General features: G+C 37.6%; 1 protein-coding gene across 1 annotated transcript; it reads right to left on the bottom strand.

Moving 5' to 3' along the window:
• Positions 1-4110, bottom strand: LOC110011331 (ferruginol synthase-like). The gene is made up of 2 exons (XM_020691308.1): positions 3181-4110; positions 1-827 (listed from the first exon to the last, which is right to left on the bottom strand). The coding sequence occupies exons 1-2, from the start codon at positions 4069-4071 to the stop codon at positions 222-224; spliced, it is 1497 nt and encodes a 498-aa protein (XP_020546967.1). The 5' UTR covers positions 4072-4110; the 3' UTR covers positions 1-221.

Raw genomic sequence — 19241 nt, 5'->3', positions numbered from 1 at the left:
AAGTAAAGGCCCCCCCATCCATAATTCTATATATACATATATGACATTTTATTGAAGTACTTGTATAAATAGTTTCAATCGTTGACTATCCATGTGATATGGATCACTTATCAACGCATTAAAGCTATACATTGCCACACTTCATTAAAAGTACTTAAATAAATAGTTTTAATCATAGGCTATCCATGCATGTTCTATGAATCAACAATCAACAGCAACAATCATGGCTTGGTCGGCACACCTTTGAGAGGTATGGCCTTTTTCAGTGAAAGGCCAAACTTCTCATTTAAGTCCACATCTTGTGGTGTGATTCCTGGTTCAAGTTCCCAATCAAAGTTGTGGATCAAAGAGGCCACAGTTAGGTGAACCATCCTATATGCTAGTGGCAGCCCCGGACAGATTCTCCTGCCTGCCCCAAACGGGATCAATTCAAAGTCGTGCCCTTTGAAATCAACTTGTCCATTCAAAAATCTTTCAGGCTCAAATGAATCAGGGTTCGACCATATTCTTGGATCTCTACCAATTGCCCATAAATTAACGAGAATTACGGCGTTTTTGGGTATGGCGTAGTTCTTGATTTCTAGATCATCTCCGTCCTTGCGACGCATCAGAAATGGGCCTGGAGGATGATATCTTACGGATTCTTTGATCACGGCTTGTAGATATGGGAGCTTTGAAATGTCTGATTCTTCAACCTGTTTGTTTGCTCCAACAACAGTTCGAATCTCCATTTTGAGTTTTGACATTACCTGGGGATTCCGCAGAAGTTCTGTCATTGCCCACTCCACTGTGACTGATGTTGTGTTGTGTCCGCCAACAAATAAATCCTAACAACAAATTTACTTAGAACAAGTTACTGTACATTTTGAATTATGAATTTGAATTTGATCAAAGAAAAATTTTGGGCAAAATCGTGTTTTGGTAACATTAAAAAAGGTCAGCTTTGTTTTTGGTGTCACAAATTTTGCAATATCGGATTTTGGTACCATGAAACCAAAAACTAAGCATTTTTGGTACCAACTTAATGGCAGAGCCCATGTGCCGTGCACATGGGCCTTAACGGCCGTCAACCCCGCAATTTTGACAGGAAAGTCAAGTGAGTTTGAGAAAAAGAAGGAAAAATTAGTTTTCCAATATTTCATAGTATTTTGGTACCATTAAACCTAAAAATAAACTTTTTTGGTCCCATAAAGTTTTATGCAGCGTAAAATAAATAATACAACACATTTCAAAATAAAAGATAGAATCCATAAACATGAAGCAAAATATATTGATTATAAATACACGATTTGAGCTAATTAAAATCTATTTTGACAAAAATTTAACAAAACCCACCTGACAAAAGATTTTTGATGCAGCCGGATCTAATTCAAGTGATAAATTTGAGGCTACAAGATTACAAGGTGTTGGTTGATTAGCATTGAGAATGTATAATGTTTGGTAAATTGTTATTAGTTATTAATTGATTAACAATTTATATACATAATTGAAGATAATTGATTTAATGATATAATAATCTTTTATGTTAATTGAGTGAAAAATTAAACAAATTGTTGGTCAACTTGTTTACAAGGCACTACAATTAAATTATCTAGCCAGAGCATAAGATAGAATTAAGTGTCAATGTCTCTAGTAAAGGAAAAAGACTTAATACACATCAACATACATATTCAAAATTCAATTAATTAAATACAAATATTACATAATTCATATAAATACTAATAGAAATACTACTACATAAGTTGACTAATGAAATGAGAATTAGTATAATATAAAGACATTTTTTATAAAGACATGAAAAAAACTATATACTTAGTCCATTAAAAAATCATAAAATTTTAAAAAATAAATAAAATTATAATTTTTAATCTACAAGGATATTTTGGTCCATTCACAATAAAATTTGATGGAAATCTAACTGATTGAGTTAATTGTTAGATGACCGTTAAAATCAATGGGGTATTAGTATTTTTTTCAACCAACGTGAAGGTATTCGTAATGATACCAAATTTCAGAAAATATTATTGTAACTTACTCTAAAGTTCATCTCATATTTCCAAAAGATCTCTATGTCCTCTTTTCAACTTTTATCTGAAATTTGACAGCAAAAGCCACTCAAAAATCAGGTAAATATCAATTTAGCCCCTTGTGATATTGAAAATAAGCACATCACTCCCTTGTGAAAAAAATATAGCAATTTATCCCCCTATATTTTCTAAAATGAAGCACTTTACCTCCTTTTTAAAAATCATATGAGGGTAATTGTTGTATTTTTAAAAAATACAGAGAGGTAAATCGATATTTGTTTTTTCATAAAGGGGTAATTTGCTCATTTGGGATATCACAAGGGGGTTGCTTGCATTTTTCCCCTAAAAAATCTCATGGCAGTTAAGTTTTTAGCTTGGAGGAAAAATTTATAATAGGAGTTGGACGAAAGATATAGACTTAATCTTTTTGCCGGATATGAGACTAATTTTGATATTTTCATAAATAATGGGACTAAAAGTATATAATGTTCTAAAATAGGAGATGAAAAATATAGTTTTTCTATAACTGTATATGGATCAATAAATAACAATTATAATTAACTTGATTTTTTCCGAAATTAGCGAAACACTGTTTTTCTTTTAACTTTTTTTCTATTTTCCATAACATTATATATATATATATCTTAAACAATTGGCAGATACGTCGGCGATGTTTGTGCCCACCCGGAACACGAGTTGACTATGACAATGAAATTATACTATTTAAATGGCTAATTGGGCTCTTTTCTCTATCAGAAAATCTAATGATTTGGTCAAACAAGATAATTAATGACTATTGTTAAAATAAACAAATCGAGGGGCGTATAAATTAATTGATGGTGTGCAATTGATATTAGTCGTCATTTCTATAAGTGAAGCTAAAAGAGTATATATAATTAAAAATTATGATAAATATTTTAACTACTGATTGTGTTAAATATTGATTAATTATAATTTAAATTTAAATTTTCATGCTAATTTCTTTAGTCGTATTAGATAATTTCGATTTACCAAAATTTTTTAATAGTAGCCATTTATAACGTTGAAAAAGTTCATTTTTTTGTAGGGTAAGCTGCATATATACTGCTATTTGATTTATAGTGTCTATTTCTCAAGCACCTGGGGCAATAAAAAATTTAAGGATTGTACTAACCAGCAGTAAATGCTTCATGGTTTTGCGGGTCAACTCCACCTGATTTCCTTCGCTGATCTCCAACAGCACTTCCAGCAAATCAGATTTCCTTGCCTGAGACTTACGTGAAGCTTCCACTCTTTGATCAATGATACTATCAAAATTTGCAAGCAGTTTCCCCATACAAAACTCCGCCTCCCGCTTGATTCCTTGCGGATCTAACAACCCCAGAAACCCAAAATAATCTCCAAGATTAGGACAGGAATACACTCTCATCAATCTGTGGATTATTTCCTCGAGTTCTTGAGACGAACCCGTGTTATAATCAGCAAAATCAAGTGAGAAAAGTGTGTTTGATATGAAGTTAAGGGATGTGACAAAAGCAGCCTGTCCAATATCCACAGCTCGGCCATTAACACAGCATTCTTGGACATATTGGAGCAGTTTCTGCAGCTTCTCTTGGCGTAGTCCCTGGCTGGCGTATAGTGGTTGGGTCGAGAACATCTGTTCTTTACATATTTTACGCAGGTTTCTCCACTGGCTGCCCATGGGCAGGAAGGCCACAGACGCCGTGTGGTGGTCGAGTGCTCGGGTTGCGGCTGTGGTCATCCTGAGGGGAAAAGCTTGATCATGCGTTTGTAGTATTTCCTTGGTGATTTCTGGGGATGACACAACGATTGTGTCTACGCTGCCGAGCTTGAGATACATTAAAGGGCCATAAGTTTTGGAGAGTTCGGTAAAGTTTTGGTGGGGGTTTTGGCCAAGTTGGAGAATGCTTCCGATGATGGGAAAGGGGTAAGGACCCGGAGGAAGCTTGGCTGATCTCCTGTCCCTGGAGTTGGAGTTCAGGAGATGGAAATATGCCCAAATGAGAGATAGTAGGAGTAGAAGGAAGGATGCTATCAAATCCATTTTCGCCGCTCCTCTTTCTCTCACTCTGTTTTTCTCTTTGGTTTGCATCAATTTATACAAGAAAAATTGGTTGTCGTTGTCCATAATGACTAATTGTTTAATTAGACAAACAATCAGGTGAGGGTTCGGAACATGTTAAGTTGTGAAGATTGATTTGAAGAAGAAAATGATAACCTGATTCAACTTACAAATCCCAAGTTGAGTTGGAGAAGGATAACCCGATTCAAAGTTGAGTTGGAGAAGGATAACCCGATTCAAAGTTGAGTTGGAGAAGGATAACCCGATTCAAATTAGAAATCCCAAGTTGAGTTGGAAAAAGGATAAGTCATGGCTATATATATACTACTCTTATTAGCATTGTTTTGTAGAGTAGAGTAGAATAGAGTAGAGAGAGAAGAAAGAGTTGAGACGAGGGTGAGTGTTGTTTTTCACGTGTGGTGAAGACTTGCATACAAGTGTGTGTGTGTTGTACTCCTCAATTTTCCTCCTCTTTGAGTGTTTTCTCCTGGCTTGGTATCGCCCCCAGACGTAGGATTTATATCCAAACTGGGTTAACAAATTCGTGTGTCTTTTATCGCCTTCATATTCCATCTGTTATCCATCTTAACCCGATGCATTTCCTAACAACTGGTATCAAGAGCCTGGTTCAAGGAGTTAAGATGGAGGGAAAGTTTCCAGTCGAACAGTTCAATGGTTCCGACTTTGGGTTTTGGCGTATGCAGATGGAGGCCTACCTGTACGGGAAGGACCTGTACGAACCACTTGCAGAAAAGTCCGAGAAGACGAGTGATGAAGAATGGAAGGTGCTCGATCGAAAGGCGATGAGCGCAATAATCCTGTCGCTCTCTCGGAATGTCGCCTATCATGTGAAGGGAGCAAAGAGCACGAAGGAAGTCCTACAGACTCTTGCCGATATGTACGAGGAACCCTCAGCAATGAACAAGGTTATGCTGATGAACTATTCAGGTTGCAGATGGAGGAGAGGAAGTCGGTGGCCGATCACCTCAATGACTTCAACCAACTCACGACACAGCTGGCGTCTGTGGATATCGTGTTTGAGGATGAGGTAAAAATGTTAATTTTGCTTTCATCTTTACCTGACAGTTGGGATGTGGTTGTTACTTCGGTAAGCACTTCGTCTGGGAAGGAGAAGATGAAGTTCGACAACATCAGGGACATGATGTTGAACGAGGAAACCCGTAGAAAGCAAACGGGTGGATCATCTGGCTCTGCACTACATACAGAGTCCAGAGGGAGACCTGACACACGGGGTAAATACCGTGGAAGGTCAAGGTCCAGGGGGAAGAACAAGGGCAAGAAGGAGATGGTGTGCTGGAACTGCGAGAAGCCCGGACACATGAAAAGCGAATGTCGGCGCCAAAGAAGGAAAAGGAGGGTCGGACAGCGAATGCCGCGACGGAAGAGATCACGGATGCACTCTTGTTGAGTGTGAGCAGTTCTTCCGATGATTGGGTTGTGGATTCAAGGGCCTCATTCCACTCATGCAACAACAAAGACATCATGGAGCCATACACCTCAGGTGATTTTGGCTTAGTTTATCTTGCAGATAACAAACCCCTCAAGATTGTAGGAAAGGGAGATGTGCGGATCAAATCAACGAATGGGTCATGCTGGACCCTACATGATGTGAGACACATACCAGGACTGAAAAGGAACTTGATCTCAGTCGGACAGCTGGATAGTGATGGATTCCACACGACGTGTGGAGACGCGAAGTGGAAGATCAGTCGGGGAGCAATGACTTTGGCACGAGGACTAAAATCGGGAACGCTCTACATGGCGGGAGGATCCAGTTCAAACATCCCCTTTGCAGGAACTGTATCGCAGGCTAACATGTGGCACAATCGCTTGGGGCCACATGGCGAGAAAGGAATGAACGTGCTGAAGTCGAAAGGACGGTTGCCCGAGTTAAAATCGGTGGAGGTGGGTCATTGTGAACACTGCGTGTTCGGAAAGCAGAAGCGGGTGAGCTTCTTGACCACAGGAAGAACTCCGAGGAAAAAAAAGTTGGAGCTTGTTCACATCGATTTGTGGGGCCAGCACCAGTGTCATCTCTTGGTGGATCAACGTACTACATGACATTCGTCGATGACTCCACTAGAAAGGTATGGGTGTATTTCTTAAAAAGAAAATCTGATGCCTTTGATACATTCAGGAGATGGAGGGCACTAGTGGAAAATGAGACAAGTCTACAAGTGAAATGTCTCAGATCGGATAACGGTGGCGAGTACAACAGTGAAGGTATCAAGAATTACTGCGCCGACCATGGAATCCGAATGCAGAAAACAATCCCGGGGACACCTCAGCAAAATGGCGTTGCTGAGAGGATGAACAGAACACTGAATGAGCGTGCGAGATGCATGCGATTGAAGAGCGGACTACCAAAGATGTTTTGGGCAGATGCAGTCAACACGGCTGCTTTCTTGATCAATCGAGGGCCTTCTGTCCCGTTGAACAACAGGATACCAGAAGAGGTATGGAGTGGTAAGAAAGTGGATCTTTCTTTCTTACGTACGTTTGGTTGTTCAGCCTATATTTTGAACGATGATCGGACTAAGCTGGATGCTAAGTCGATAAGGGAATTTGTTGATCTCGACATTTCAAATTCCGGGATCATGAGACCAGCAGATACGGATTCAGTGGGAGTTCAGACGGACGAAACCGAACAGACGGAGATAGAGCCAGAACCAGTATCGGAGGAACTAATTACTGAAAGTAGCACACCTTGGCACTGGGTCGAGAACCGAGGCTGAGAAGGGCCCCAGATAGGTACTCCCCCTCTCTTTATTATTTGCTTTTGTCTGATTGTGGAGAACCCGAATGTTACGCAGAGGCAGTCAATGATGTCCACAAGAGCAAGTGGAAGCTTGCGATGAACGACGAGATGAACTCGTTGAAGAAAAACAACACATGGGAATTGTGTCAGCTCCCAAAAGGAAAGAAGGCCCTACAGAACAGATGGGTCTATCGGGTTAAGGAAGAATCAGACGGGAAGAAGCGGTACAAGGCAAGACTCGTAGTAAAGGGATTCGAACAAAGATACGGTATTGACTTTACTAATGTTTTTACACCTGTTGTCAAGTTAACTACTATTCGTCTTGTGTTGAGCATGGTAGCGGTAGAGAACTTGGAGTTACAACAAATGGATGTGAAGACAGCCTTCCTACATGGGGATCTTGAGGAGGAGATATACATGGTACAACCAGAGGGGTATAATGGAGATGATCAGCAGGTGTGTCATCTGAAGAAAAGCCTGTATGGATTGAAACAGGCTCCGCGGCAGTGGTACAGGAAGTTTGACAACTTCATGCTAGAGATAGGTTTCTCTAGATGCAATGCTGATCATTGCTGCTACGTGAAGAGGTTCGATGAGTTTTTTATCATTCTACTCCTGTATGTTGATGACATGTTGATAGCAGGATCAAATGTCAAGGAGATCAATAGGCTCAAGGATCAGTTATCGAGGAAGTTTGACATGAAAGATCTTGGCGAAGCAAGACAGATATTGGGCATGAAAATCACAAGGGACAAAGGTACTGGTAAATTGTGGTTATCTCAATCTGATTATATTGAGAAGGTATTATGCAGATTCAAGATGGAAAAAGCAAAACCGGTTGGAATGCCATTGGGAAATCAGTTCAAACTATCCAACAGTGATTCGCCCCAGACTGACTCTGAACGTGCAAAGATGAGAGTCACACCGTATGCCTCAACAATTGGGAGCCTGATGTATGCTATGATCTGTACTCGACCGGATATAGCACATGCAGTGGGAGTAGTTAGCCGTTTTATGAGCAATCCAGGAGTGATGCACTGGGAAGCTGTGAAATGGATTCTTAGGTACCCAAGGGGTACTAAGGACCGAGCATTGGTGTTTGGTAAGGGCAAGCTTACCTTGTTTGGGTTTGTTGACGCTGATTTTGCAGGGAGTGACTATGACAAAAGGAGGAGCACTACAGGGTACGTGTTCACATATGGCGGTACAGCCGTATCCTGGGTCTCAAAGTTGCAGAAGGTTGTCACACTGTCCACGACGGAAGCTGAGTACGTGGCAGTTACTGAGGCGGCTAAGGAGCTCATTTGGGTGCAACACTTCTTGGGTGAATTAGGGAAACCTCAGGCAGATGTGATTCTTCATAGCGATAGCCAGAGTGTGATCCATCTGGCAAAGAATCCCGCATTCCATTCGGGAACAAAGCACATCGAGATCAAGTACCATTTCATCCGACAACTTCTGGAGAAGAAGGCACTGCAGCTGGAGAAGATCCAAGGAGAAAAGAATCCTGCGGACATGCTGACCAAGGCGGTTGCGATGGAGAAGTTGAAGCTGTGTACGGCTTCGACTGGCCTTGATGACTAGAGTAGACAAACCCGGCGGTACCAAGAAAGAAGTGGAGAAAAGCTAATCAATCTTCAAGTGGGAGATTGTTAAGTTGTGAAGATTGATTTGAAGAAGAAAATGATAACCTGATTCAACTTAGAAATCCCAAGTTGAGTTGGAGAAGGATAACCCGATTCAAAGTTGAGTTGGAGAAGGATGACCCGATTCAACATAGAAATCCTAAGTTGAGTTGGAAAAAGGATAAGTCATGGCTATATATATACTACTCTTATTAGCATTGTTTTGTAGAGTAGAGTAGAATAGAGTAGAGAGAAAAGAAAGAGTTGAGACGAGGGTGAGTGTTGTCTTTCACGTGTGGTGAAGACTTGCATACAAGTGTGTGTGTGTGTTGTACTCCTCAATTTTCCTCCTCTTTGAGTGTTTTCTCCTGGCTTGATATCGCCCCCAGACGTAGGATTTATATCCAAACTGGGTTAACAAATTCGTGTGTCTTTTATCGCCTTCATATTCCATCTGTTATCCATCTTAACCCGATCCATTTCCTAACAGAACATGTGTTAGCCTAATATATATTCTGATTAAATGTATTTTTTATGCCATAATTTAAGTTATTTTACGATTTCATTTTTTAATTGTTTAGGATAATATTTAGGTGCCATATCTTTATAATTTTCGAGATTCACTTCTTTTTTTCAACAGAGTTCACATCCACCGACAAAAAGGAAGAACTTCAGTGGAAAAAAAAGACTAAAAAAATAATTATGAAGATGCAGGACTAAAATACACTCTAAAAAGTTAAAGCACAAAACTGGTAGAAAAAAATGAAACTATGAACATTAACCCCAATATTAAAAAGTCCCATGAGATACACATGTATTTTTCCCTCGAGACCAATGAACTTTGGCGAATAAAGGATTTAAATTGCAAAAATTAAAAAAAAATACAAAACTAAAATACTATCTTAAAAAATAATAAAAAACAAAAATATCAACTAACTTTATTTACGGACCAAAAGTATATTTTGAGCCTATATATGTACGGCTGTAATAATTCATACTTGATAAGTATTTATCGACTCTTCTATGTGGTATATGTCACGCCCCATCCACAAATCGATTTCATTTTACTTTTGGACCTAAAAGTAAATGATATGCAACCAATGCTTTTTTTTTCTTTTTTTTTTAATAAAATCGCTGATACCGTGGTGGGGTTTCGACGAGATCCCTACCCATAACTTAGTATTAAAACGCCTAAGTCTATATGTGGAGCAAGAAAGTACAAAACTCTAAAATCAACTAGCTTTAAAACGAAAAGATGGAGATATGGAGATAGATGGACCTTGGGTCCTGTTGACACTACAACTTAGTTAGAGATATCAATCAGTCCATTAATCTTTTATGAATTATGATTTCTTTTGTGGCAAGTGTAACCCATAAGTTGATTCTGGAAAGCAGGAGACAACTGCTTGTAGGATGGTAATGTTTTGGAACGGGGACATGGGTTCTTGATCATTTTCTTTTAGGTGGAGTTTTTCAATCATTATTTTACTACAGTATTGCATGCAGAAGGCAGAGGAAAAAGCTAGATTAATATTAAAGCTGGATTAAGTTGTTTTATTGTGAAATGGTTGTATCCTAAAAGTAAAAATTTAATATTATTTTTGCCCCTTTCTTAGTAAGTAAATAACACTCAAAATGTCTATATGAACTATAAACTAGTTGTTCCCTGATAAATTCTTACAGCTTGGTCGAGAGTTAGATGCCATTGTTAATTTTCTTCCTCAATACTTTTGGGCGGGTATGTTCCATGACATGAGTAGGACTACAAAACGGTAATCAATATGGGTTCCTCCCCCCTTAATATATAAATGTGGTTGCATCGGTTGAAAAGATTAATAGTAGCTAGTTATTAGCTGTTTAATAAATTACTTTTGAATAGATTGAAAAAATTAACAGTAGTTAGTTATTAGTCTTGCTCTTGAGGTTCATACCTAAAAAAGGAAAGCCAACTTAAAAGAACTGGATTTTCACAGGAATTGTTGGGTTCTGACGTTTATCCTGCAGTGGTTCTCTTGACAAGTTGACGAGTGAAAGAAGCTTCATGGCATTGCTAGAAGAATGGACAATTTTTTTGCTATTTTCTTTTTTAGATTGAAGGATGCATTACATTACTATTGTTTTTTGTTTGGTACTATTTTGGGTTGAAACGAACATTTCATTCTATTTTGTTTTCTGAAAGGTAACAAGCGCTCGCGGGAAAGAGCAAGAAGCAATTAACTTTTTATAAAAGAAGATGAAAAATAATCCTGCATTCTCAATTGTGCAGGTAAAAGAAAATGCATAATGAGTCATTTCTTGAATCCGGATGTGATTGTTTTAGTATAGTTCATAATCTATGTGCCAGGTCGATAACTTGTTTACTCTTTGCATCATTGCTTTGTGTTGCTCTTGAAGTATATACAATGTGACTGATAGGAGAACTCTCAAACATTAGATATGCGGATGCATCTATTATATATATATATGTCAATTCTATTCTAGAACAAATATGAAACCATTTGAATTTTAGTTATTTGATTTTTCTTGTTCACGTTTGTTCACTAGATTCAGTTAGAATTCATGATTAAAAGGGAAAATCCTGATTTATAATTTTATTATTAATTAATTTTTACTGGTGTAGAGGGTATTCTTGTTCACCTTCATATATCGTTACAAGGTAATTTTTGCATTCAATGAAAAACAGTATTACAGAAGGAAAACAAATGTGGATTTGCCTTTATTTTCTTATTATTTGAGATTTTTCTTTTAATAACACACCAACACAACGTTTATTCCCTATCCCATTTTTTTAAGCAGTATTACATGTTTTTTTCTAGTTTTCCTTAATGCACTTGGAATATTTCAGTTGTTTTCAGCACTCTCTTTTAAATGAACTTATTGGAAATGACATATATACATATTGATTGACACTACATGGATGTGGTCTTTTGTGACTAAGAGCTTTGCTTTAGTTTGAGCAGGTAGAGGACATCTTGGAGGACTAAATACCTAGCAAAGGTTTTTATCTCATTTGACGATAATGGTGCTTCATTTTTATCACATTTGGATAATTTTGGTTCATCGATGAGCTGAAATGTCAGGAATCATGTTAGCCGTTTTACATTTGTGCTACATAGGGAGGCTCAGGCTAAATTGCATTTACTGCCCCGTATATTAGGGGGGTAGCATTTCAGGGACTCTAGTTAAGGGTGTAGCAAATACAATCTCAGAATTAAATTTTTTTTTGCTTTTGAAGGACTCCGGCAACCAGATTTTGCAAATTCGCCGGAAACTGCTTACCTGAACACAAATTAGGGTTTCAATTTGGTGCTTTTGCTGATGTGGAGGGGGGATAAAAAATTATAGCCAACTAAGCGCAAAAAAAAACAAGAATAAAGAAAACAAAAAATTATTGCCAACTATTCTATTCATCATCTTCACCATCACCATCATCTTCATCTCTCTCTTTCTCTCCTCCCTTTCTCTCTCTACATTTCCTGGTTCTTCTTCTTCTTTCTCCAAAAAATCATGAAATTTTCATGAGAAAATTTCATTGTCTTTCACCCCCAAAAGTAACCACCCCCCAGTCCTGAAATGCAACTCCTCTGACCTCCTTTTTCACATACTCTGGAACCCCAACTTCCCTCTCTCTCTCTCTCTATCAATATATACATACAGCCCTTCTATCTATTCCCACAACCTACCTTCTCCCTCGATTTTTGTGTGCGGGAGGAGGAGCGGACCTTGATGGCGGCGAGGGGAGGCAGGTTGGAGTTCGTTGCCGATCTTGAGCTGGGCATTGGCGGTGGGAGTTTTAGTAGAAAGTGGGGTGGTTGGCGGAGGGAAGCGAGGGGAGGAGGAGCGAACCTTAATGGCGGCGAGGGGAGGCAGGTCGGAGTCCGTTGATGGGTGCTGCATTTCGGTGGCATGCTTACAAGGAATCCCACTAATTTTTTTTTATTTTTTTTTCTTTTTATTTTATGTTCTTTTCCAAGTCATCGAGTAAATTGGCTTAAATATCCTACACCATAGCCACATCAGCAGCTTAGTTGGCAATAATTTTTAACCCCCCGCCACATCAGCAAAAGCCCCAAATTGAAACCCCTAATTTATGTCCAGGTTGGCAATTTCCGACAAATTTGCAAAATTCGATTGTCGGAGTCCTTTAATAGCATAAAAAATTAAATCTGGGATTGTATTTGCTACACCCTTAACTAGAGTCCCTGAAATGCTACCTCCCCTAATATATGGGGCAATAAATGCAATTTAGCCGGGAGGCTCATTCTGATGTTATTAGCAAGCATGTTCAAGTAATTGTGGTACATGTACCGTGCATCTTTGATTCTGACTATTCTTTACCGTAGTATCTATGTAAGCATAAGTTAGCTTATGATAAGTATACGATAGTTTGATGTCTGAAAAAAAGGGGTTGCTATTGTGGAAATTGCAAGCATAGCTTTATACTTGTATGCTCTACATTTGCTGAATGACGAACTGTCGATTCTCACAACGATGCAAATTTATTTATAGTTCATAGTTCTATATGCTATAATCTTTGAATAACTGATGCTATACAAGGGTAAAATGGTTGACCTAACTTGGTTCAGTTTTATTATTATGTATCTTGTTCAAATTTTCAAAGTTAATATTGCTTGTCAAAAGTTTTACTTCGAACTTACATAAGTGATAATTTTTTGAACTTTTATGTCTATATTTTACAATTTTCTAGCACACTAGAGAACGTGTGAAGGGATTTTTCTCTTGATTGAAACTGATGGAGTTATAAAACTGGATAAGGGTAAGTTTGTCTAGATTCAGATTTGTATAATGCTAATTGGTTAGAGCTTGCCCTATTTGTAATTGGTAGTGGATTAGATGTCATAATGAATTTTCATAAGATGTGTGTGGTGTTTTTTGCATACTGGTCATGTTGAGGTGAGTGATAAGTCTATACTGTTTTAATTAATTAAAATGATTTTGTCAATGAAAATCTATTGCTAAACAAGTTCGCCTCCTTGTTAGATTTTAACCTCTATTTACTGATAAAAGAGACAGCAATCACTGCCTCTTTGGTGATGATAGCGGCAGCAAATTGCTGCCTCTTTTGCTAATATAGAGGCAGTAAAATTACTTCTGTAATAGATGTATAGAGCCAGGAACACTTTCCCTCTTGATTGACGCTTTCTTTTTTGTGTGCCATTTCTATTTTTTCTTTTTCTCTCTTTTTTAGTTGTGATTGCAAGATTTATGAACTTGCATACTTGATTGAAGTTGTGATTCTCCAACTTTACTAATATGCTTGACTAGTGCATTGATTCTCCAATTTACTAAATACACTAAATATCAAAATTCAATAGAACTGATTCAATAGGCTCAAACAAACAAGCTTGATGGAATCTTGGATGTTTAGTTTAATATAATTTATCTATCCAAAATTAATGTAATTAATTTTATTAATAGGCAATATTGCAATTTTCATCCTGTATGTATAAGGGGTCGGAAAATTTGCCTCTAGCTTTTGTGGTGGCAATTTTGGTCCAGTATCTTTCAAATGTTTGTGATTTCGGTCCTTCAGCCATTTTAGGACCATTTTGCCCTTCTAGCGAAGAGTTAACCCTAGTCCACTACATGCTCCAATTTTGGCCCAACATGCTTTCGAAATAAATTAAACCATCATAAATTCGTACATTTTTCGACCGTCTTGTTCCCGGGTATTCCAAGTCCTCGATTTTACGGACTTCCTCCAACCACACTACCACTGCATATGGTTCGCAGGTACTTGGCTCCTTCAACAACAAACAATACAACCCCATTTCATTTCGTACCTTAGGACATAAAAGGGGTTCCAATATAGGGACTTAATAAAATTTTAGAAAACAAGTTGAACAGAAGCTTTGTTTTTATTGAAAAAATATATAGAATATTACATAAATATTATTCCTCCATTGGAGGAGACAACTGTTTAGCCTCTGATATGATAGAGGACTTGACTTATTGGGAAAACCCCTATAAACTAAGAAATTAAAACACTACAAAAGATTGAAAGGATTCAAAATTTTAATACTTTGAAAAGTAGAAGTTTTCTGATGATCCCCCTCTACTTCATTGTATCTTATTCATAGGCGTCCGTGGACTTCAAATTCGGACTCCAAACTTATCTTTTGATGACGTCATTGCATTCGTCATCCTTTTATCTCTTCCAAATGTCACTGTGTTCGTCATTGCCTCGTCCTTTCTAGCTTTTGGTCGTAATATCTTGCTGGCCATGTGATTTCCAGCTAGCTTTCCTGTTTTGCTAACTGTTTGCCTTTGTCGTTTTATGCTGACAATCTTATCCTTGATCTTTTACATTTTTTAATTTTTACGAAAAGAAGTAAAAAATTTTCTTTCTTCGTTGTTGTGGTCCGGTTCGGGTTTATTTTGCGTGACCTAAAATTTTGTCTCGAATAGGGGTTTCTCTTATATTTTACAGGAATAGCATAAATGGTCATGCCATTGCCCAACATGCAATATATTGCGTCTTCATTCTTGTTGCTTCAGTTGCTTGTAGCTTATTCTCCCATATTAACATCTTCTTCTTTTCAAATAAGCTCTCTGCAAATTCAGGAGTTTGCACTTCCTGTGCCACAATTGTTGCCATTCACCAGAGTCCGATGATGGCCTTGTGCAATCAGTACTTGAATTCGACGCTACAAGTCTAGAGTCTTGTACTCTAAAGGCATGTCTAGGGTCATGCTTCCTCAACTCGTGAGTCATCTCCGAAAGTGATGCCTTCCGAATTGGTTCTCGTAAATCGTTTCATAGCGTGGTGGATGCTAATAAGAAAATCCTTATGGTGACCTGGACTGTGTCTAGATCAGCTTATTGAATTTGTTTTGCAACTTGGGCATTTATCCCTAGCTGCCCGAACTTTCTGTCAAGCTCCTCGAGGTTTTCTCGAAGGTGCCTAAGCCTCAACATGATGGAGTTTGCTTCAGATGCCTTCATCTCTCGTCAGAAAATCTACTAGAATATTTTTTTTTTGTCGGTAATGTATTTCATTTAGTAAAATATAGAGTGTACAAATCAAATGACAGGCTAAGTATGCCATGGTATCCACCATACTCTATACAAAGCAATAGTACTGATGCTATAAGGAAGTTCAACACTAAATATACGGAGTCTAATCTCATCAAGAATAATTCGAGCAAGGGATAATGCATCACGATCCAACTGTTGATATTTTCGTTGATTCTGTACTTGCCAAATGTGGTACACAAGGGATGCCAAAAGATTACAATAAACAACATTGATAACATGTTCCCCCCTCCATCTCTGTGCAGCAATCAATATGTCAATGGTCCATCCTCTAGTGGTCCAAGAAAAGCAATTTACAAGAATATTTTCATGAGATATTATAACGACAATATTATGACAATAATGTTGGCATTTAGCTGCGATGTCAGTTATCACTTGTGTATGCGATAATATATGACAAAATATTATAATTGGACTTCTCATGGCGAGGAGAGGGTGTAGGAGTATTTTGAGGCTGTGACTGTCCCTCCAGTGCCGGAGGAGCAAACCCCAACTGCCCATATCGGGAGTAATGATTCATATTGGGGTGATGAACAACATATGGATTGGACGCGGAGGATGGTTTTTTATGCAGTTGGGCCGAGTGAAATATTCAGGACTAAATTCGTAAAAAAGAAAAAAAAAACTAAATATATAAATAGAGTAAGTTACAGAACGAAGAATACTAATAACCTAAAATTGCAAGACCTAAAATATAATTTTTCCTTTTCTTTTGAGAAGTAAAGGCCCCATCCATAATGCTAGATGTACATTATCACATTTTAATGAAATACTTCTATATATAGTTTCAATCGTAGACTTCCGACTTTACTAATATGCTTGACTAGTGCATTGATTCTCCAATTTACTAAATACACTAAATATCAAAATTGAATAGAATTGATTCAATAGGCTCAAACAAACAAGCTTGATGGAATCTTGGATGTTTAGTTTAATATAATTTATCTATCCAAAATTAATGTAATTAATTTTATTAATAGGCAATATTGCAATTTTCGTCCTGTATGTATAAGGGGTTGGAAAATTTGCATCTAGCTTTTGCGGTGGCAATTTTGGTCCAGTATCTTTCAAATGTTTGTGATTTTGGTCCTTCAGCCCATTTTAGGACCATTTTGCCCGTCTAGCGAAGAGTTAACCCTAGTCCACTACATGCTCCAATTTTGGCCCAACATGCTTTCGAAATGAATTAAACCCTGTACATTTTTCGACCGTCTTGTTCCTGGGTATTCCAAGTCGTCGATTTTACGGACTTCCTCCAACCACACTACCGCTGCAGATGGTTCGCAGGTACTTGGCTCCTTCAGTAACAAACAATACAACCCCATTTCATTTCATACCTTAGGACATAAAAGGGGTTCCAATATAGGGACTTAATAAAATTTTGGAAAACAAGTTGAACAGAAGCTTTGTTTTTATTGAAAAAATATATAGAATATTACATAGATATTATTCCTCCGTTGGAGGAGACAACTGTTTAGCCTCTGATATGATAGAGGACTTGACTTATTGGGAAAACCCCTATAAACTAAGAAATTAAAACAAAAGATTGAAAGGATTCAAAATTTTAATACTTTGAAAAGTAGAAGTTTTCTGATGATCCCCCTCTACTTCATTGTATCTTATTCATAGGCGTCCGTGGACTTCAAATTCGGACTCCAAACTTATTTTTTGATGAAGTCATTGCATTCGTCATCCTTTTATCTCTTCCAAATGATGTCACTGTGTTCGTCATTGCCTCGTTTTTTCTAGCTTTTGGTCATAATGTCTTGCTGTCCATGTGATTTCCAACTAGCTTTCCTGTTTTGCTAACTGTTTGTCTTTGTCATTTTATGCTGACAGTCTTATCCTTGATCTTTTATATTTTTTAATTTTTATGAAAAGAAGTAAAAAATTTTCTTTCTTCGTTGTTCTGGTCCGGTTCGGGTTTATTTTGCGTGACCTAAAATTTTGTCCCGAATAGGGGTTTCTCTTATTTTTTACAGCAATGGCATAAATAGTCATGCCATTGCCCAACATGCAATATATGCACGTCTTCATTCTTGTTGCTTCAGTTGCTTGTAGCTTATTCTCCCATATTAACATCCTCTTCTTTTCAAATAAGCTCTCTACGAATTCAGGAGTTTGCACTTCCTGTGACATAATTTTTGCCATTCATTACAGTCTGGTGATGGCCTTGTGCAATCAGTACTTGAATTCGACGCTGCAGGTCTAGAATCTTGTACTCTAAAAGCATGCCTAGGGTCATGCTTTCTCAACTCGTGAGTCATCTCCGAAAGTGATGCCTTCCGAATTGATTCTCGTAAATCGTTTTATAGCGTGGTGGATGCTAATAAGGAACTCCTTATGGTGACCTGGACTATGTCTAGATCAGCTTTTTGAATTTGTTTTGCAACTTGGGCATTTATCTCTAGCTGCGCGAACTTTCTTTCAAGCTCCTCGAGGTTTTCTCGGAGGTGCCTAAGCTTCAACATGATGGAGTTTGCTTTAGATGCCTTCATCTCTCGTCAGAAAATCTACAAGAATATTTTTCTTTTGTCGGTAATGGTAAATTTCATTAAGTAAAATATAGAGTGTACAAATCAAATGGCAGGCTAAGTATGCCATGGTATCCACCATACTCTATACAAAGCAATAGTACTAATGCTATAAGAAAGTTCAACACTAAATATACGGAGTCTAATCTCATCAAAAATAATTCGAGCAAGGGATAATGCATCACGATCCAGCTGTTGATATTTTCGTTGATTCTGTACTTGCCAAATGTGGTACACAAGGGATGCCAAAAGATTACAATAAACATCATTGATAACATGTTTCTCCCTCCATCTCTGTGCAGCAATCAATACATCAATGGTCCATCCTCTAGTGGTCCAAAGAAAAGCAATTTACAAGAATATTTTCATGAGATTTTATAACGACAATATTATGACAATAATGTTGGCATTTAGCTTGCCGTCTGATAATACGAGCTTTCTCTATCTTTGTTCTAATTTATTTTAAGAATGCCTTAGCATTAGTATTATCAACCTTTAAAGTAAATTATTTAGCATGTAAAAATAAAGGTCATTTTTTAAAAGCCTTGCCGGAAATGCAAAACACAAAGTTCAGAACACCTGGCGATGTGAGTTATCACTTGTGTATGCGATAATTTATGACAAAATATTATAATTGGACTTCTCATGGCGAGGAGAGGGTGTAGGAGTATTTTGAGGCTGTGACTGTCCCTCCAGTGCCGGAGGAGCAAACCCCAACTGCCCATATTGAGAGTAATGATTCATATTGGGGTGATGAACAACATATGGATTGGATGCGGAGGATGGTTTCTTATGCAGCCGGGCCGAGTGAGATATTCAGGACTAAATTCGTAAAAAAGAAAAAAAAAACTAAATATATAAATAGAGTAAGTTACAAAACGAAGAATACTTATAACCTAAAATTGCAAGACCTAAAATATAATTTTTTCTTTTCTTTTGAGAAGTAAAGGCCCCATCCATAATGCTAGATATACATTATCACATTTTAATGAAATACTTGTATAAATAGTTTCAATCGTAGACTATCCATGTGATATGGATCACTTATCAACGCAATAAAGCTACACATTGCCACACTTTATAAAAAGTACTTAAATAAATAGTTCTAATCATAGGCTATCCCTGCATGTTCTATGAATCAACAATCAACAACAATAA

This window comes from Sesamum indicum, linkage group LG2 (assembly GCF_000512975.1).
Source record: "Sesamum indicum cultivar Zhongzhi No. 13 linkage group LG2, S_indicum_v1.0, whole genome shotgun sequence".
Taxonomy (NCBI): domain Eukaryota; kingdom Viridiplantae; phylum Streptophyta; class Magnoliopsida; order Lamiales; family Pedaliaceae; genus Sesamum; species Sesamum indicum.
Note: the sequence above shows the minus strand (reverse complement) of the source record. Positions and strands in the feature narration are given on the sequence as shown.